The sequence below is a fragment of the Podarcis liolepis genome, assembly GCF_965112155.1.
Source record: "Podarcis liolepis genome assembly, chromosome: 5".
Classification (NCBI taxonomy): Eukaryota; Metazoa; Chordata; class Lepidosauria; order Squamata; family Lacertidae; genus Podarcis; species Podarcis liolepis.
This window is the reverse complement of record NC_139556.1, coordinates 64,773,163-64,794,496: the sequence shown is the minus strand read 5'-3', so window position 1 is coordinate 64,794,496 and position 21,334 is coordinate 64,773,163. Positions and strand designations below refer to the sequence as shown.

The 21,334-nt window shown below is 40.8% G+C and overlaps 1 protein-coding gene across 4 annotated transcripts; it reads right to left on the bottom strand.

Annotated features, from left to right (window-relative positions):
• Positions 1 to 81: 81 nt before the first annotated feature.
• On the bottom strand, positions 82 to 21,330 carry SENP2 (SUMO specific peptidase 2). Of its 4 annotated transcripts, none has more exons than XM_083506468.1 (17): positions 21,069 to 21,330; positions 19,009 to 19,064; positions 17,414 to 17,523; positions 13,308 to 13,383; positions 11,744 to 11,825; positions 11,458 to 11,618; positions 9,856 to 9,955; positions 8,603 to 8,685; positions 6,678 to 6,723; positions 5,659 to 5,719; positions 4,389 to 4,553; positions 3,914 to 4,045; positions 2,767 to 2,970; positions 2,583 to 2,662; positions 2,025 to 2,109; positions 1,303 to 1,398; positions 82 to 898 (listed from the first exon to the last, which is right to left on the bottom strand). In XM_083506468.1, the coding sequence occupies exons 1-17, from the start codon at positions 21,083 to 21,085 to the stop codon at positions 836 to 838; spliced, it is 1,617 nt and encodes a 538-aa protein (XP_083362594.1). In that variant the 5' UTR covers positions 21,086 to 21,330; the 3' UTR covers positions 82 to 835. The 4 variants fall into 4 exon arrangements, with proteins under 4 accessions (XP_083362594.1, XP_083362593.1, XP_083362596.1 ...); XM_083506467.1 differs by lacking the exon at positions 21,069 to 21,330 and adding an exon at positions 20,765 to 20,930; XM_083506470.1 differs by lacking the exons at positions 4,389 to 4,553; positions 21,069 to 21,330 and adding an exon at positions 20,765 to 20,930.
• Between the last annotated feature and the right edge of the window lie 4 nt (positions 21,331 to 21,334).

The window sequence follows — 21,334 nt, the reverse complement described above, 5'->3', positions numbered from 1 at the left end:
TTATTCCTTTAACATTAGCACTACTACCTCAAAATTTTTCCAGATGAAGTACAATATCAGATGAAAAGATTCAAATTGAGATTTGCTAGATAAATATTTATTTCCATTTTTAGTTCTTCAAATATTTCAGATTCCAACACATTTCCATTTAAATATATGAATACAAATAAATAAGTCTCATACAAATCATAATCCTTTTAAAGAAAGATGAGTCCCCATTTAGGGTGTTTGCTATGGATTTGTTACAAATCAAAAGGAAATTTCTATCTTCCAAAATCACCACAAATCCAGTTTTAGAAAAAAACAAAACAAAAAAGTGTTTTCCACCTTCCAATCCAAAATATCTTTGTCTGGTGGTCAGGAATATGCCACAGGTTCATACACCCACCCACCCACAATTGCACACCCTTACTCCATCTTGGAAGTGTTTCTAACCGTAGTTTGCCTAGGAGGGATGTGCTGGCAAACTGGTGAGGCTAACCTAAAAATGGAGCTGGGAACTGACATACGAGCTCATAGCATATTTCCTGATTAGAGTCAGTGCCTTGAAATTATAGTACGTAATGTACAGCCGTTGGGAAGATGGCAATTTTCCATCTTCACGTCACTGAGGTTGCTCATTGTTTATCCAATATCGAATTGTTGGGCCGCTTTTCTTTAACAGTCTTTCACTACTCTGGTACCATTAAGCTGATTCTGCAGAATCCCTTTCTTAATCCATGTTTCAGCCCTTTGGGTGGAAATTCAGAACTAAGTACTTGGAGTTTGGAACGACACGTCTGCATACCTCCTATCTCTGAACAGAGATCAGGAAAGAGGATACTTTGAGATGGTGTCACAGAAGTCGCTGGTGAAGTATCTCCCATGCCATCCTTTTGCGGTAGTAAGGCATGTGACGCTGCAAAAAGAAAAACACCTTGGAACACCGAACGCAGTCATACAAGCAAACTTCCCCTCTGTGCAGGAGTCACTGCACAAAGTCTACTACTATGTTCATGTTTATCCTCTCCCCATCACCACCCCAGATTATTTCTTTGCAATAGCTTGGTTTATCAGCTCATCGTGTCATGAACAGAATATATGGGAGCATATCCAAACAAAGGAATCAGATATGCAAAGTCCCAGATGTGCAGTTGTGCAAGATGGGACACCACTAATAAGCAGCCATTTCTCCACAGAAATAGGGGTCACAGAGAAGGCCTACGGCAGCACTAGCCGTGAACAAATCACTGCCTACCTCAAGGTAGGTAAAGCAGGAGGAAAGCAACTTTAGGCTTTCCTAAAGTGTTTCAAGCCACTTACCTGTGTAAATGAAATGGGTTTATCCCTGGAGATGAAGTCTGCATATTTACAAGCAAACATTCCGCAGTCACTGCCATTCAACTGCTGTGGAATTTCCTAAGATTGAGGGAAGGGAGGAAACAGAAAAATGCAGAAATATATATATATAGATATGTATAGATATATAGATATTGCTTCTTTTCTGCTTTCCCCCCTCAACTGCAGAATACTGAACAGGCTCTGTTAGTGTCAGAGATACGTGGAACCGAACCTCCACATATGATGTGATTGTACTGCACTACATTTCCCATTTCTCTCCTACATTAGACATGTTTGCTCTACGGAAAACTTAAGACTACAGGAAAAAGTTCCGAAAGTAGATCGACCATATCGGCACCACAGTCTTACCAAGTGAGCTATACATTCTGTGAAATCCACTCTGCTTGAAATTGTTAAACATTTCCCAAATTAACCTAATCTAAGATAGTAAGCATTTCACGTTAGAATCCCTTCAGCATAAAATTTCATTATTTTTACCTAAGTCTTCACTGCTTTGAGTACCCATTTAAAAAGCATTATGGAAACCCTTCAACAAGTTCAGCATTCAACACTTATGGGTGAGCACCCAACATTTGTTCATAGCTTAATAAATGATGGTTTAAGGGAGGATCAGTACACCCAAAGCAACACTTTAAAGAACATGTGCCGAGATGCACATTAGAGCCGTAAAACCACACACGCACATGTGGTTCCATACTGTAAAGTGTCCATGATGAAGCTTTTATGACCATGTTTCTCCTGGCTTTGCTTTCTTCCTGCAGAAAATGCCTGTTCAATAAAAGCATGAGAAAGATCAGTCACGATTCTCCTGAAATAGAGTTTATTACTCTACAGAGTTAGCAAAATTTTGCATCACAAAGCTTTTCAATATCTGGCAGAATGAGAAGATGCTATATATCTTTAAGAGCATACTTTCACTTGATGATTTAAATTGAAAGCTTATTTTAAAAAGTTGTGAAGTAAACTAAGTAGGGAATACAGTTTTACAATAACTGTCTATTTCTAAAAATGACAGTCATATCTAAGGGGTTAAGTAAACTTCTCAATATATCTATGAGCAATTTAAGAGTTGGTGCAGTATTAAGACAGCTTGTCAGACAGTTGCTTGTGTTTGGTTATTTATTTGGCAATGCATGCCATCTCTGCAACTTTAATTAGAAGGAGTATTACACAAAAATGAGCAAACATGGGAAGAAAAAAAATACTTGTAAAGTAAATTGCTATTAGAAAAATTGACTTACAGCAATCTCTTACATATCACATGGCCATCTTGTCCCATTGAATCAAAATATTTGATGGTCTCTCTCCTCATGTCAATAACCTATCATCAAAATAGTAGTATTAATGGAACACTCACATTTGCTACTTTCACATCTTTTCGCCTTCTAAAAATGAAATAATGAGAAAAGCCAACAATGCACTCACCACTAACGCCCAATGTACTCTGATATGAATGGGCACTAAGATTATATCATGCTGAAACAAGTCCACTTGCTTGGTCCATCTTCTCACCCCATTATAGCCCTCAGAACTTAGCTTGGGGTAGAAGAAAGTATTAAACGCATACAGTACTGGAAAGCCCAGTTGTTTATTTCTCTCCATCAGAAGGTTCATATAGAAGTTAATAACCTATAAATACAAGAAACAATGAAAGGAAGAAAAGAGCAACGATTAGATGTTTATCTGCTAAAGGGGCGGGAGCTGTTATGACATCATGTGGCTAAACTGCTGGGCTGTAGAATTTGCAGTGTGTCTCCAGAACTGCTGAGACTTTCACTCCATGTAAAATCTGCACATTTTACCTGGGTTGCTGGTCTGATCAGGATATTTGGAAAGCAAGTCTAAGTACTTCCACAACTGCCACGTCCCCCACCCGTGACCCAAGCCTCCTCCGTGACCCAAGCCTCCTCCTGGTGAATCATACGAGTCCGCAAAACCCCCACAGCACCCTCTTAGATAAGATGGAGGCTGTTTCCAAAGCTCGCTTTGCTTCTCTTGTGTGTCAAGATGATATCAATGGTACAGACAGGGAAGAAATCAGAACTGATGTGGACCAATGTATCTAGAAATCTTTTGATGTTGCACGACAAATAGAATCCTTTTTCTTACAAAAAAGTGTTGCAGCCATCTGTCCAGAAACCAGAGCAATTAATTAAAGAGGCTGTTTCAGAACTGAGGAAATAAGTACTAATTCAGAAGCACTGTGACACTGGCCGCAGGTTCTGGAGGACATTAATATACAATGCACACAAAACCCTGCTGAATTGCCTCAAGGATCTTCAGCATAGCTAGAAGCCCTGCTTCAGCTAATTTCCCTGCACTCATTAGCAAACCTGAACATGGAATGTCATTCAAACACCAGAATGACCTTTGTTATACCAAACAGATATAGAACAGATGCCCCTGCCCAATCATGTCAAAGCTTGCCAAGCCAGGACACTTAAAAGAGCTTTCGTTTTCCAAGAATTCAAGTCCACCCTACTGGACCTCACAGCAAGTGACCTTGCCACAAGAAAAAGTTAACCAAGTTTTGACTAGAATTGAAAATTGAAATTGAAAACTTGTATTTTACCACATCATTGAGCCACTGGTGGTCTCTTAGTCTCTGGATGTCTCCACGTGTAATGTTCAGCTTGAAGGCACTAGTCAGGATTTCGTCGTCGTCGCCACAGTTCAGCACATTTGCTATCTCTCTCTCCATATCCTGGAAGGGCAAGTGTTATGCTATTAGATGCACAAGGAGAGAGCAGCAGGCAGAATTAAACTCCCCATGTTCAGGGGGCAGGAGTGGGGACAAGTCATGATTACCTCTAGTTTGCTCAAATTCCTCAGATTATAAAATGATGCTAAAGCTCTTGCTTGCAACATGTCACATACTGGATATTGCAGCTTGGGTTGCAACTGAATCTGAACAGCTAATTTAAAAATAAGAAGTTACTGCTCCTGGGCACAGTACCGAGGACAGAAGAGACCGGTGGCATTTGTTCAGGTCAAATAGTCCATCAGATAAGAACTTATCCCAATCAACCCTACCACAAGAATGGTACCTCTGTAAGGTAAGGAAGGCTCTCTGTAGCCTTGTCCAAGCTCAGATATTTCTGTTCTTCTGACTCAACTAGAGAATGCCTTCCATATGATGATTCTTCCTGACCCAGGCTTAACCTACGTGACACATCCTCTGATAGATCATTTGTCAAGCAATGCTTTAAACTCTGTTAAAAGAAAATGGACCATTGTGAAATACAAGTCTGTGACAGGCCTGCTCATGGGAAAGGAAAATTCAATATATTCCAGTGCCATCTTTAAGATTTCACTAAAGCTGTATCCTCCGTCTATCAGTCTGTTAGCAAAATAGGGACTCCCACAGACATGATCTCTGCATACTTGAGGTATGTGGAAATAAAAATACAAGTATGGGAAGGAGTGACCTGGTTCAAGCCCTAAACTTTCTTGTATCCCAAAGTGGGGATTCCCTTTGCACTACAGTGGTACCTTGGTAGTCAAACGGCTTGGCTCCTGAACGCCACAAACCCGGAAATAAGTGTTCCAGTTTGCAAACATTTTTCAGAAGTCGAATGTCCGAAGCGGCTTCCGCTTGAGTGCAGGAAGCTCCTGCAGCCAATCGGAAGCCGTGCCTTGGTTTTTGAACTGTTTCAGGAGTTGAACTGACCCCCGGAACGGATTAAATTCAAGAACCAAGGTACCACTGTATATGCATTACTTAAGTTCCAAATCCACAAAATGAGGCTTAGCACATTAGTCATCTAGCAATACAGCCAAGTTATGGTTGCAAGATCCTCCCCCCAAAAATACAATATGAAACACCAAATGTGTGTTTGCTGAGTTGCGCTTATGGAAAAGGTCACTGTTTTGATTTCTACAGCCTGGCAGATAGCCATCTGCAATCATCAGAGACAGGTACAACATTAATATGTGACACCCTGCAGAGTCCACCCTGATGTCTGCCCTGGGTTCCTCTGTTTCTCAACAATACTGACTGGGTATTCTGTAAAGATTCAGAAACTGACATCAGCAATCCACAAGGAGCAATCAAACCAGCAAAGCTGACTAGAAGAGCAGAACAAATCTCAAGAAGCAAAAATAACCTGAAATGAAATCTCTGACCTGCAAACCTCCTTCCTTCCTCTCTCCATACTCTAATATTCCTCCCAGCATCTTACATTGTATATTTGTGATGTATTTTAATCCTTATAGGCTGTTCTAGGAGCCAGGTTATACATAAAATATTAATCATATGGAAAAATGTAATTATGCAATGAAGGACAAAAGCTTCACTAGTACAGAAAAACGACTCACCTCTTTTTTATGTACTACTAAATTTTTAGGTTCTGGAGTTCTTTCTGCTACTGTCACTGAACTGAAAGAAGCAAAGATTAATTCACGGCAAGAAAGACGGATTTTGCTAAGGCAAAGGGGAAAACACTTTTCCCATGAAGAAGAAAGCATACTGGCATTTAATTCCTGCTAAAATCAATGCTCTTTCGTCCCCATGAAAAGCAGTTGCAGCAATGCTTGTGTGGAAAGAGAAAGCATGAAGGAACAGCAAACTGCAAAAGTGTATGAGGCAAACATCTATAATACCTAGCTGAGTGGCTCATCTCTCCATGAAAGCTGTACAGTACAGAACTAGACAAACATTGCCAGGGGGTAAGTTTTTAGTATAAGAAATAAGTTTGACTAGACAGTTACGATCCCATTAATATGGAAGCTGGTGAAGATACTTTGTTTGGAAGGGCTCCAGAACTGTAGGCTAGAGAATAAAAAATGTACCTAGTAAATTTTCATTATATACAAACAGAAAGGAACTAGCTATCATTTCATCTAGTTTCTCTCTACTTTAGCAACCTAGGAAGTCACAGAGCCTAGATGGCCACCTAACATGGTTGCTTAGTTGAGATTACTGTACTGCAGGGGGCTGGACCCTCAGGATCCCTTCCAATTCGAGAATTCAATGATTCTAAGATTTGTCACTGCCTATGTCCAGTTTGGTTTTGCCCCCAAGCAGTACTTCTCTTACTCCTTATGTCCTAAAACGTGTATCTATAGGAGAGAGAGAGAAATTACAAATAAATAGAGCCATTGCTAACAACAGCTCACATACTGTTTTTTGGCTTCTAGGTTAGCCCTAAATCCACCTAAGTATCAATGCTCTAACACTTCCCCTTGGGGAAGTTAATGATACAACTAAGTACTACTCATGAGAAAAGTGTAAAAGCAAAACCTGATGCACACAATGACTAAAGATGCATCAATGTGCAGCCAATCAACTCCAAAGCCAAAACCAGCAATTTTTTTGCAACAACATTTTCACATACCTGTTTGCTGCTCTTTGAGGGCACAGGCAGCCAAAGTTTTTAACACCTTTTAGGAAAAAAAAGTGCAATGAACACAGTATTTTAGTCAAATGTAATTTTAGCACGGCACTGAGTGACATGTTTAGAAAAGAAATTCTAAAATGTTGGCTGCCATACTCATTTCACATGTAAATAATTTCTCCTCTTAATAATATGCCAAGGAAACAGCTTCTTATTTCAAGTATATCATAAAGAATAAAAAACCAATAAGCTATTTCTGCCACCTTACGATAAGACACAATTTTAATGTATATTTAATTTACAGTTTTTAAAAAATAATATGCCAATATGCATGATTGGCTAGTTATACCAAGCTGGATTTTAAAAAGGAGAGAACAAAGTACTTATGAACAAATTTTAACATCACCTTTAGTGTTAAGGATTCCTCTTCCTCCTCTTATAACCATCTAAAGCAGGAGTGTGACCTTTTTTTGTTTTTTTTATCAGAACTGGCCTTGCGGGGGTTCCCATATTAGAGGTTACCGCCCACACACTTCTGCTGCGCTTTCTGCTAGTATGCTGGCACCTCAGTAAAACCTCGTCTTACTGTTTATAGCAGTTTTTCCCCGGAGGTAGACGACAAGAACAGTAGTTATAGTCAAAGTTCTCAGTCAAGAGCTTCTTTATCTCTTGACTGGTCGCACAAGCATTTCTATTACAAATACATAAACTATTTGCATTCTTTCTATAACTCACCAGCACGGTATAAACTCAGCGTGTGTGTGTGTGCTTTCTTCACGCTAAACTTGCAGCCTGCAACTTCCTCCCTTTAATTGCACCTCCAGCTGACAACAATCAAGCCAAGACTGCCACTCCCACACACTAAAGGAAATGCTAGAAACCTTTTTTTAAAGGAACTTTTATCTGTTTCTTGAAGAATGTTTTCCTAACATCCCAAGCACCTGCTGCTTTTGAGAACTTCTTTCTGGCCATTGCCATAGTAGCAGGAAGCGCTTGGGAAGGAAACTGGCTTCCTCCTCTCTCTTTTGACACCAGTGAGGTGGGGAAAAGCTCTTATTTTCTCTTTTGATGGAGAGATAGAAAGCTTTGTCTGTCCCTACCCTCATCCCACCAGTGACCTAAGCAAAAGAAGCCAGGACCTTCTGCTGTTGTGTGAAGCCTTTGGGATTACAGGAGAATGAGGCATAAAAGGGAAGCAGAGGGAGAAGTCTCCTTCCTTCCCTTTTAAGCCTGATGTTGCTGCAGTCTCAATGGAGGGGGAGGGATACTAGCAAAAGCTATGGAAAGCCTTTGGGAAACTCACTCCTTCCCTTTTCAATCTCTTATCCCTAGCTTAATCTTTGCTCATCAGCAGGAACCCTGTCCACCTGCCCATCAGGAGATATAGCCAGCTGAGGGAAAATAGCTTGGCAGGTCTGGTTTGACCTGAGCGACTGAGGTTCTCCACCCCTGGAGTGTGTAAAAGCTACCACCCCGCCTGTGTGCTTCTTCAAATTAACAATTCAGTGTAACTTTCAGACACACTGCATCTCTTAAATATGTCTTCTTATGGGAAAAGTAGCTTTAGAAGGAATTCCTATAACATTATGAATGCAGATAATTATCAGAGAAAGCTGTGTCATTATTATTTTTTAGATGCAGGAAAAAGCATACGAACAGGAAGAATGGCATAATTTAACTGAAGTATTAATCACTTCGAATGATTAAGGTGGCAAATTAGGTTAGTTTAATATACTAGAATGCATCAACAAAAGTCTGAAACACTGGTGATTTTCCCAAGCCTTTCAAGATAGTGTGCAACACAAGGAGGAAATATAGCAGTAAGAAAAACTGGTAGAACTGAAAGTGTATGAACTAGAGGTTAGTGTTTGATTTAATTGAATACTTAATTATATACCTGTATAGTGCTTGTGTATAGTACCTACCATTCCTTGGTGTGTCAAATGAAGGGTCATCAATTTCTACACAGCAATGAGTTTTTAGCGGCTGATGGACTTCACGCTGGACACTTGGTTTAGCATATTCACAAGAACAGAGATAAATTATATTTTCAGCTAAGGAAAAGAATCCTCAAATTTCAACATGGCATTGAACAGATACTGAATACTGAACACACATACATCTTGATACTGAAAACAAGGTATCATTCAGAGTTAGGTAAACCCAAAAGGATCTGAAAGGAGGATAACATATTAGCTAGGTTATCTGAGATTTTTTGTGTGAAGAAAATGCTAATGCCTCTACTGGGAAGATGGCTGAAGAAGTGGCTTCCTGCTACACCTGAGAGTGACCAGATTCCCAACTGCAGCTTCCTCTCAGCGTGTAGCTCTGCACAACCACAACTACTCACTGATGCTAACACCTATTAGTTCCTTGATATTAAAGACACTATTGCTGCCCAAGTGCATGAATTAAGGAGATATTTCAAATCCAGAATGCCAATAAGCTGAAATTACTGTATTTTTCGCTCTACAGGACGCACTTTCCCCCCTCCAAAAATTAAGGGGAAATGTGTGTGCATCCTATAGAGCGAATGCAGGCTGTGCTAAGCCCAAAGCCAGAAGAGGGAGACGGAGCACTGCGGAGCGCTCCATCTCGCTGTTCTAGCTTGCGGATGGCTGGGCGCAAAGCTGCTGCAGGGCAGCGAGGTGCCTTCACCCCGCTATCCCGCAGAGGCTAGAAAGGCTGTTCCCAAGCCAGAACAGCGGGACGGAGGGCTCCGTCTCGCTCTTCTAGCTTGGGAATGGCTACGTGCAAACCCTGCAGAGTTGCCTTCACCCCGCTGCCCAACAGAGGCTAGCAAGGCTCTCCCCGAAGCCAGAACAGCAAGACGGTCTCGCTGTTCTAGCTTGGGGATGGTAGCCGCCTGAAGCCTCCAGAGCGCAGCGGGAAGTCCCACTGCGCTCCGGAGGCTTTGGGTGAATGCACCTTGAACGCACCTTGTTTTAGAGGGGGAGAACAAGAAAAAAAAATTTCCCCCCCTGTTCTCCCCCTCCTATGGTCCGGTGCATCCTATGGGCTGGTGCGTCCTATAGAGCGAAAAATACGGTAACTTTATCTGTTTTGTCTTCCTCAATGCATGTTAACCTTCCCCAAGAAACACATGAGCCTACTCAAAAGAAAATGCTTCATTATTTCATTCTATGACTTTATTAAAATGTTTTTATTAGGGACTTACTCCAAGCACTTTGCTCTTGTGGGAGAGGAGTGGTTTTTATAGCATTTTTCTTTTTCTTGTTCCAGCAGCTGTTTGTATTTTTCTCGCTCCTCTCTCTGTACTCCCTGGGAGGAGGAGACAAATAATGAAGTTATTTATCGTTAAAAGGGTGATGACATTCATACCTGCATTATTCTAAACATACTCCCTATATGTTACAATGATATTCTTTTTTATTATTTATTAAATTTGCATACCACAATTCATCTGAAGATCACAGGGTGGTTTGCAACATAAAACTACAAAATATATTAAATATATTGTTGTTGTCTGTGGTTTTAATGGATCTTTTAAATATTATTTAATTACATTTTGATGGTTCATCTTTTCTATGTTTTAAAGCTTTTTCTATTTTATCATTTCCTGGACTGGGAAAAATGTGGGATATAAATCAATATAATAATAGTAATAAGAATACTCCAGCAGTGTGCCTCAATATGCAAGTTCTCAGGCCAGACACCTATAATCACTCTGAAAGACAGATTCGAAGCAATAGCAATCCACATAAAGAGAACTCGGATACAGAAAGCCTAGGACAGCAATCTTATATGGGAGTAAATTCCCCTGGGGAAAAATAGCAAGCTCTATTTCTGAGCAAACATGCACAGACCTAGCTACTGATCTGTCCAATTGATCAACTGGACCAAGACCAATTGATCCGTCCCAGTTCATATAGGATGGTTATATAAGAACATGGGGCCATAGCTCAGTGACAGAGCATCTGGTTGGCATACAGAAGGTTTCAGGTTCAATGCTAAACATCTATAGGAAAGGCTGTGAAAAGTTCCCTTTCTGAAACACTGGAGAGCTGCTGCCAGTCAGTGTATAGAAAATACTGAGCTAAATGGATTAATATTCTGATAAGGCAGTGTCCTATGTAACAGGAAACTAGATCACAGATGGCAGATTACCAGATCTGCCACCCAAATTATCATCTCTCTATTCCACCGGTTCTAACTGAGGCTTCTTGTTATTTCAGAGAGAATATTAGAGAATTCAGTAGCTGATATGCAACTGAAATCAAGCTGAAAAGCACTGGTTATTTTTGAGGAACAGAAAGGACAGTTTATATTTTATTAAAAATGGAAGTGTAATGGAGGTGAGGGGTGGGGGGAAGCTACATAATGGCCCACCAACCAATTTCTGGTGGACGACCTAGTGCCTGCTCAGATTATTGCAAATAATGGTAAGGTAGAGCTTGAGCTGAATCCAGTTCTTAAGCAAGAATGCATACTCCGAATCACTTAACAATTAAGGCATAACTGAGTGTTTAAAAAGATAGTGAGTTTGTGTTCTTGGCAACACTCTCTCACAAGAAAAAATTAACACATATTAGGTGTCCATGAAAGTTCTAGGGGGAAATTCAACTACACAAACTGAAATCAGACTAGCCCTGATCTAAGAAAAAAGATGCAATAAAATGTAAAGGATGAAAACATACCATCTAACCAGCCTTACTGAAATACACACATTTAAATATCTTGTAGCCACTGCTCTATTGCAAGGCAATTCTGTACATTACAAGCTTGCTGTACATAACAAGTACTATATATGTCAATGGACTTGCCTCTTCCACCGTACAGTGAAGTTTCCTTAGATGTCTTCCAGTCTCTAGAGGGGAAGTTTCTAAGAAATGCTTGTGGGTAGCAATTTTCCATGCTGGCAAGCCCTCTTGAACTGAATTATGGCTTTTCTTGCTACTCTTTCTGACACTACATTCATGCCTGGGAGGATGAAATAAAGCATTACAGAATTAAGAATGCTACAAAAACTTACAGGTTCTCATAATTCCAAGTAGTGCATAATAATTAGTGCATATCAGAACAGATTGAAAGAACAGAAGATTTACCTCAGACAGGTTTTAACTCTGTGACAATCAGTTACCATCTCTTCATTTGGATGCATACTGGTACTGCAACCAGCTTTTGTATCTATAAAAAAAGAGGAGGAGGATTTACCACAAATAATTCTGTAGACAATTGCTGTGCTGATCCCAGAGGATTACCAAACTTCCTTTGGTAGATAGGAGGAGAACACTATAGCCCTTTAAGGTTGCTGCTAGAAGCACCTATTCATTCAGGTAGAATAATCAGAAGGTTCCAGCCTGCTGTTTTAGAGACAAGCTGTTATGCCCACACATAAGCGTGTCTAATCATACGAAAGTGGGTGTTGTTGAGGGCAGGCAAAAGCCGTCCTCCTTGCAAGCTAATCCAGTAGCAAGGAAGGGCTGGCACCCATTATATGAGACAACAGGTGTGAGTCCTCCCTGCCAGCAAATGACTTGCAAGGAAAGCTCCAACATGCTCAAGCCCTTCAACATAAGCAGATCTGCTTACAGCAGGAGTGGGGAATACAACTCTCCAGGCCTCTCTATCCGGCCCTCAAGACCCTTCCAAGACCACAACCCTCTCAAGCCCTGCTTTGCATTCTCCTTTTGCCTAGCTAAAATGTGTCCTTGAGCACTGTGATAATGCCTCTTGCTTGTCTGAATGGGGGATGGAGACATTATTGTGTGTGCCTCTGTATAAAAACCTCTGACTTTGATGTTGCTGGAATGTAGCCTATTTTACAAATGTAACTGTCACATCTGCCCAACTTTTGCTCTAGCCCTGCTAACCACTGGCAGGTGGCCCCCAAAAGGTTGCCTGACTTACAGGTAACCAAACCCACAAGGAAAAGAACAGAAACACAATAGGTCAAAGAAGAACAAACTGTACATGTGCACACACAGGCTGAAAGACAACAACCAAGGCAGACCAACCTAAGCTAGTATCATTGCAGGTTATTCCATGCCATACAATAATGTCTCAGCACTTCTTAACAAGTGAAAAAATAGTTATAAATACCATACAGTGAGGGAATGATCCCCTTGGAATCTGCTGGATTGATTGCTTCTGTCGACAGGTGTATTTTGTACTGGTACTGTAACAAGCTGGGATTACAGGTAAGACCTCTCCCTTACAGCAGGTGTTTCTAATCTCAGCTCGTAACATACAGTCAGGCTACCAGGTAGCCTGACATCTGACTGGTTGATAGGGGATCAAATACTCATTTCACTCATTATAATGCACATCAATCTCTGACTTTTGTCTTCTGGGAGTTTTCCTGTTGTTATTCTGTCTCTCACAGCTACAATAAACCTACCATTAAAATTATGGACTGGTCATTTCTTCGTCAAAGGGCAAACGGGCAAATTTAGCAGGGGATCAAATACTTTTCCCCCCTCACTGTATATGAAGGGAGTATAACCACTACATGAGAGAACAACAAAAGACGAAGACAGAGTACACTCTTCAATGCTTTGAGTATTTTTATTCTGTCGTCTCAAACTTTAGGCAAATGGAGCTATGAAAAATGAAAGAGTTTGCTAAAGCAACCATACATGAAATGTAGCGACATTACACATCACTTACCCAATTCAAGCTTCTGCATCCCAGAGAAAGGTTCCATCTTCTTATCATCTGAATTACCAGATCCATTTGAAATAATCTTGAAGAAAGCATGTTTGTTGGTGTAAGTCTTTTTCCAGACATGTCAAATGTACAAAACCCACAGTTCCCTGGACTGCTCCTCTTCCAATACTTTGGATTAGAACAAACAAACTACATTAATTACTGCCTTCTAGTCTCTCAATCCCCACATTCTTTCTGCCATTTTAAGCCATCAGTGACCAGGGCACAACCATGCATGCACAAGCCCCAATAATTTCACTCATGTAACTTGAGAAAAGTAGCATCAGGCTCAGGTGTGTAAAGCTGCAATTTATACTTAATTGGTTGGCAGAATAAGAGGTGTGCTTTTAATACATTTGTAACAAAATGCTTAACCCTGTGTGTCACTTGATATGATTCATTCATTCATAGTTCTCTGTTTTCACAACCGGAGCCATGAACACACTGATCTCAGATCAGATATCTTAAGAATAAAACAGTAACAGGCACTTACTGTGCAACAATACACTTGGAGATGTATTAGCAACATTTATATTCATCTATGCCATAACGTTAAGAGCCTAGAGTGTGCAGAATTGGGGGTTTTGTTTTGTGATATAAGATGTTGAGTGAATAACTGAATGGAAAGGTGTCAGATCTCCAGAGATCACTTTCACCCCTGCTTTTCATTCAGCAGAAGAACCAATTCAACATAATAAAAGACACAACCTCTGACCCCACAATTATTTCTCTTAAGCTGGGCAATGTATAGAAGTGAGAGCTGGACCATAAAGAAGGCTGATCGTCGAAGAATTGATGCTTTTGAATTATGGTGCTGGAGGAGACTCTTGAGAGTCCCATGGACTGCAAGAAGATCAAACCTATCCATTCTTAAGGAAATCAGCCCTGAGTGGTCACTGGAAGGACAGATCGTGAAGCTGAGGCTCCAATACTTTGGCCACCTCATGAGAAGAGAAGACTCCCTGGAAAAGACCCTGATGTTGGGAAAGATGGAGGGCACAAGGAGAAGGGGACGACAGAGGACGAGATGGTTGGACAGTGTTCTCGAAGCCACAAACATGAGTCTGACCAAACTGCGGGAGGCAGTGGGTGACAGGAGTGCCTGGCGTGCTCTAGTCCAACAAAATTTATACAACAAAATTCATTTAAAAGGAAATTGAGAGAGAAAAAGAAAATAGAAATATTAGAGGAAATTAGAAAAAAGGAGAAACAGTTGCCAAACAAAGCAAATAAAGAGGCAGTAAAACAGGCAATCAAAACATTACAAACCCAATACTCAATGATTATAAACAAGGAAATCAGCTGGAAAATAAAAAGAATAAAACAAAAATATTTTGAGCATGCAAATAAACCGGGGAAGTTGTTAGCCTGGCAGTTGAATAAAAGTGAACAAAGGAACTCCATAAATAAAATTAACATAAATGGCAGAATTACAGACAAGCTGAAGGAAATACGAGAAGGGTTTGTTAAATATTTTTCTGAGTTGTACAGACAAGGGAAAGAAAAAACATTTAAGATAGAAGAGTGCATCAGAAATAGCAATATGCCATATTTAAAAGAAGAACAAAGGAACACCCTTAATTCCCAGATAACAATGCAAAAAATACTTGACGCAATAAAAAGCTCTAAAAATGGCAAGTCCCTAGGCCCAGGTGGCTTTACAGCAAAATATTACAAGATATTAAATGAACAATTAGTGAACCCATTGAAAGATGTCAAGAATGAAATACTGAACACAGGCGAAATCCCAGAAACATGGAAACAGGCCTATATAACAGTAATTCCAAAACAAGATGCAGATTTGCTGCAAATTAAAAACTATTATTTCCTTGTTAAATAATGACTACAAATTGTTTGCAAATATTTTAGCTAACAGACTAAAAAATATATTAAATGAATATATACATCAAGATCAAGCCGGGTTCCTACCAGGAGGACAAATGAAGGAGAATATAAGGAATATTCTGAACATAATAGAATATTTGGAGGCTAAAAATGAAAAGAAAGTGGCAATGATGTTTATAGATGCTGAAAAAGCCTTTGATAATGTATCTTGGAAGTTCATGACAAAGCTGTTAGAACAAATCGGAAGTGGTCCTAAGTTTTTAAAAGCAATAGCAGCAATCTACTCAGAACAAAAAGCTAAACTAATTATAAATCAGGTGTGGGAAAATGGTTTGCACATTTTCCCACAATCAGGTGATAACGGATGACTGTAAGATCCAAAAAGGAACAAGACAAGGATGCCCATTAACACCATTATTGTTTATTCTGGTCTTGGAGGTACTTGCCAAAAACATAAGAGCAAATAAAGAGATTACAGGTGTAAAAACTGGGAGAAGTGAATTCAAGTTAAAAGCATATGCAGATGACCTAGTGATAACAGTGGAAGTGTTGGAGTTGGAACTTAACTGGTTAAGTTGTTCCCATGATGCCTCAGCATTCTGACGTCAGCTTTCGAAGCTGGGAGGAGTTTGGGAGGAGTTAGCCAGTCCCACTCTGTGTTCCGTGGGGAAAAGACGCAGGTCTGGCATGGCCGCAAATAGTCCTGGAAATTTCTGAGAAATGTTGGATTAAAAGCTGTAAATAGACGAACTGGACTCTGTCCTAAAACTTCACTCCCTAAAGTAATAGAAAAAATTCAGAATTTTGGGGAAGTGGCAAGATTTAAGCTAAATAGGAATAAAACTAAATTATTAGTTAAAAACATGAAGGAAGAAGAAAGAACCGAATTAGAACAAAACATTGAGATTGAAGTCCATAAAAAGGTTAAATATTTAGGGATTTGGTTAACATCAAGAAATATAAACCTATTTAATAATAACTATGAAAAAATTTGGCTTGAGGTAAAAAGAAACTTAGAAATATGGAGCAGAATGAATCTCTCAATGTTAGGGAAAATATCAGCGATTAAAATGAATGTGTTGCCAAAAATGTTATTTCTTTTTCAATCTATACCAGTCATCCTGAAAGATGAATGCTCTAAAAAATGGCAGAAAGAGATTTTAAGATTTATCGGGGGGGGGGGGGCAAAAGGCCAAGGATAAAACATAAAATACTTACAGATGTAAAAGATAGAGGCGGGTTTGCCCTCCCATACCTTAAATTGTATTACGAATCTGCTTGTTTGGTATGGATCAGGGACTGGATGAGATTGGACAAGCAAGAGGCATTAGAACTAGAAGGAGATGACAACAGATTTGGTTGGCACACATACTTATGGTACGGGAAAGGGAAGATTCATAGAAGCTTTTACAACCATATAATCAGGAAATCATTAATGAGAGTATGGGAGAGATATAAAGACTTATTGGAACAAAAGACTCCGTGGTGGCTTTCACCACAAGAAGCATTACTGCTCAAACCACTTGGAAAGAAAGGAAAATGGCTCACATATGTTGATTTATTAAAGGAACATGAGGGAAAATGGAAATTAAGAGATTATGATGAGATCAAAGACCACTTTCAGAGTTGGTTTCATTATCAACAACTACATGAAAAACGTATAAAGAAGACAGTAAGAAAGGATTTAGTTATACTAGATCTAGGTTTCAAACGGAAGTGATTGAAGGGAAAGTGAAACTACTGAAGGCCGCATATAGCATATTATTAGAATGGGAGACGAAAGATGAAAAAGATAGAGGCGATTCTGGGCAATTAATGAGACTCTTTTTGCCACAAACCCCTTTGGCCAACAATTCACCAAAAGTGCAACAAGCAAGTTTTACCTAAGAAAAGCCAGGCAGTCCAGCAGTGCATAGGCATTTCTCATGGCCTTCCATTCATTCAGGCCTACACTCTCGTCTTAAGGGCCTACAAGAAGAGTTCTCTCTTAGCCAAGGCCTATTTCTTATTTGAAGGAACTGGGATGACGAGAATAAAATTTGCAGGGAATTAAGCTTGTGATGTACAGTGCCAGAGGAAAGCCTATCCCTAAGAATCCTTTCCACTCAAGTGAATTCAATAGTGTTGCCACTCCAGAGAAACGGGGTAGTAGTTCAATGGATCTAATTTGGTTTGAATGTGCATATCAAATCTGCAAGTCTCTTCTCAGAATGCATACAAACCTCGTCTGTAGTTTCTGCATGCCAACCTCCAGTCTGAAAATACTTAGTTGTCAGATGGGAAGGTAGTTTAATTAGAGAGGCAATCCCCTGATGCAGTGTTTCAAAAATACCTAGGAAAATTTAAACAGACAAAAGGGAGGCCTCTCATGAATCTCATGTAGTACAAAGTAGCATTGTAGTCATAAGGTGAAAACACCAAAGAACCCTTCCCATGGACCAATGCTAAAGGCTAGCAGATTGAAGGTCCAAGAGGTACCACAGAATACATTCACACATGGCAATATGTATATTTATGGAAACAAGTAATCTTGTCATCCTTTTGCTCTAACCAGAAGAAGAACTGGAGCAGAAAAGGCGTAAGTTAGATACAAGATTCTTAAAAATGTATACTAATAAAACCAAGACTTCAAGGTCAGGGACACTTTTTGTTTTCTATAAGCAGATGTCAGTCAGGATTCCCAAAGCTATTCTGGCTCAGTGGTCAATGGTAATACTGGTTTAGGTTATCAAATGTCAGAATAAGGAGTATCTAAAGGGATTGCTACCATTCTACATGCCTTTTCTATGGTGGCTTCTTGTCTGTGGAATGTTCTCCCCAGAGAGGCTCGCCTGGCGCCATCATTACATGTCTTTAGGCACCAGGCAAATAAAATCCTCTGGCTGGCCATTATCTATGGCCTGTTAAACGGGGGTTGGGCTGTTATTATGATTATTTTATCATTATGTTGCCTATTACCTTTTAATTATTATGCTCCATAAATTATGTTCTTAATGTTATTCACCATCCTGGGATCTTTGGATAAAGGGTGCTATATAAATCAAATAAATAAATAAATAATGTTATAAATTCTACTGGCACAGCAGCTTTCTGAAATTATTCCCTTATAGAGCAGCAAACCAGGTGAATGAAACCCAATTTGATGGATGAAGCAAACTAAGTGAAACAAAATGCACTACAAAATTGAAAATAGGCATTGGCTAATGCTACCTACTGTCACAAAGTCCTTCATGTTTAGGTTCAGTAGACCTTTACATGGTTTCAGAACTGGGTTGACTTCCCTGGGACTCCAAGATTTGCAAGTCCAATTTGCAGGATGTCCCTCTGCTCTTATCCAGAGAAAGAGAGATTTTGTCTAATTTGGTGGCTCTCCTTTCTTGGTCTGAACAGAGACACATTCCTGGTTAGCCCTTCCAATATGAGGTTTCTGAACTGGAACCTTACTCTTTCTGTACTGTTATTTAGTGCTCTGGCAATTTTCCAACTAAAGCCCCTCTTCTATGTCTCTGCTGGATAGGTATGGCAATACAAAAATGCCCTTGCATTTATTGATTTATAAACAATATTTGAATAAATTTGTGTCATGCCCTGACCAAGTCTTAAAAGCACTAACTTTCCATGTTTGCATAATGTTGGTTTTTTCACTTGCAGTAAAGAATGAGTTATGGCCATTTGAGGCAGCTGTGAAATCTCTGTGGGAGGGCAGGGAAAGAAAAATATTTCAGTAATGACAGGGAGTTGTCAAAAACAAGACAAAGAGTCAGTACACCCAAAGCCAAAGTGCTTAAAATATGGGAAGTGATATAACAGGTATTACCAAGCTTCTGCCTTTTTGCTTGCTTCTCATCGGGGTCTTCAGCATGCCACCAAGAACTGTGGAAGAAATAGGTAAAACTTTTTGAGAAATGAGGCATTCAATGCAAAGCTGACTTACTTGTTGCCAAGAGACCCATGTTTTCAGCTGCTGCAGATGTCACTTTGTTTTTGACCATCAAATAGTTGATCACATATCTGCAAGCTAAATCCCCCCCCCCCCGCGCTTTGATGCTTCATCTGCAACATTTCCATGCCATTTTGCTAGTATCCTGTGGCAAAAGCACTGAGTAGGGCTGTGCACTGAAAACAAGATTTGGTTCAGATCCACTTTGGCACTTCAGAAAGCAGAATGGTTCAGCGTGGACCACTTTGGAGGGCACTTGCTTCATCTCATGCTTGAATCAGAAACTAACTCTGAAAAATCTGAAGCTTCATGTCTGCTCATGGACTATAATTGGGAAAGTTGTAACTTGTTTCCTTTTTAACTTTGGTTCCTATTTTCCTTCTGCAAGAAGGAAGCCTGCTATTATTATTCTTACAAACAATGAAGATATGCTTTAGTAAAGCCACAGCAAGTAACCACATCCACATTCCTAACAGCAATAAAAGCATACTGAAGTCTACCTAGAACCATAGCTGTCAACTTTCAGATTTGAAAATAAGGGATCAGCAGCCTCACCTGTCCCGGGGACAGTCTACAGGATATCAAACAATCCAGGGTAGAAGCGAGAAACGGCGCTGGAATAAGAGAATTTCCCGCAAAAAAGGGAAGGTTGGCAGCTATGCCTAGAACCAATGTCTGTCTTTTAAATAAAGCTTGGTGTCTTAAGCATTATTAGCAAGGATGTGTATGAAGCACAAACAATTTTGAAAGTTTGTAAAAACAAACAAACAAACAAACAGTAGAAATAAATTTTTGCTAAAGCTGAAGACAGATTTTCGGGAGTTGCAGCTATTCGTCTAGCTTCCAGACTAGCAAGAAAAACTATTCAACCAGAAATATCTGCACCTCTCCTCTGGCATCTTTACCTTAATACAATAATATGCAGATTCTAACAAGCCTGCATTGCCAATAGACCAAATCACACACACCACTGTGTACACAGCATACATTTAAAGCACCTTTTCTCCTCCCCATAAATTGTGGGAATTGTAATCTCTTAAAAGTGCTAAGGCTCCAATACTTTGGCCACCTCATGAGAAGAGAAGACTCCCTGGAAAAGACCCTGATGTTGGGAAAGATTGAGGGCACAAGGAGAAGGGGACGACAGAGGACCAGATGGTTGGGCAGTGTTCTCGAAGCTACAAACATGTGTCTGACCAAACTGCGGGAGGCAGTGGAAGACAGGAGTGCCTGGCGTGCTCTGGTCCATGGGGTCACGAAGAGTCGGACACGACTAAACAACAACAAAAGTGCTTGCAATTGTAACTCCGTGGGATAAAGTTCCCGGGATTTTTTTTTTTTAAGGGGGAAGGGGGCGTGCTTTAAACGTGCGACGCGCTTGCAACCAAAGCCTCCTCAATACCCAGTCCGGCATTATTGCCAACTCGGAGAGGCGGCCTAGCTCGAGGCATGAGACCTCTGAGGCTCTTTCATTCAGCTCCCCAAGCCTCTGAGAACGAAGAGGGCCACACAGGGAAGGGGGGAGCAAGAGGCAAGCAGGAAGGCATGTTCAGCGGCTGCCACAACCGGCCCACCCTGAGACGAAGCAGACCCTCCCCTCGGGGCCCTGGCTCCAGATAAAGCCCCCTCTGACCTGGGGTGGCGCCTTTTCAGCGGCCGAGGGAGCGAAGGCTCCGCGTCGCGGCGATAAGGGGGAGAAGGGAGCAGCCAGGAGCGCAGCGCCTGGGAGAGCCATTTGTACATAGGCCTCAGCCACAGCGGCCGGCCCGGAATTGCGTCACTTTCCCGCGACCGCGCAGTCAGTGACGAAGTGACGAGGACGGGAGGCTGTTTATATACTGTATATCTATATTTCGAAACTTTTCTCTTCACCTGCCGTCTGCTCTAAAAGAAAACAAAGTGTGCGCTTCATATGCATGGTCATAGTATTCTCTCACTTTGGGCCGAGCTCCATGTCTGCAGTCCTGCTCCTCGCGCACCCGTCAGGCGCCTTTCCATTCGGGTCTCTACTGCCTGACGGGCGGGGGGAGGGGGAGACCCTATTTTATACCACGCGGGTGCGGAGAACATGGGCGGGGGGACCATAGGAGCCAGTAAACGCGGAGAACGCGCGCTTTTTCGCAGCCCTTTGCCTTCCCCACCCGGGTTCCCCTCCACTTATTTGGCTGCCTTTAACTCCCGTCATCCCTCACCATGGACCGTC

Excerpts from the sequence above, each read along its gene's own strand:
- SENP2 (XM_083506467.1), bottom strand. The coding sequence starts at position 20,874 with ATGTACAAATGGCTCTCCCAGGCGCTGCGCTCCTGGCTGCTCCCTTCT. Across the intron at positions 11,619-11,743 it reads AGAGTTAAAACCTGTCTGAG|GCATGAATGTAGTGTCAGAA; the intron begins GTAAATCTTCTG and ends TCATCCTCCCAG. Across the intron at positions 2,971-3,913 it reads ACCAGTGGCTCAATGATGTG|GTTATTAACTTCTATATGAA; the intron begins GTAAAATACAAG and ends TTGTATTTATAG.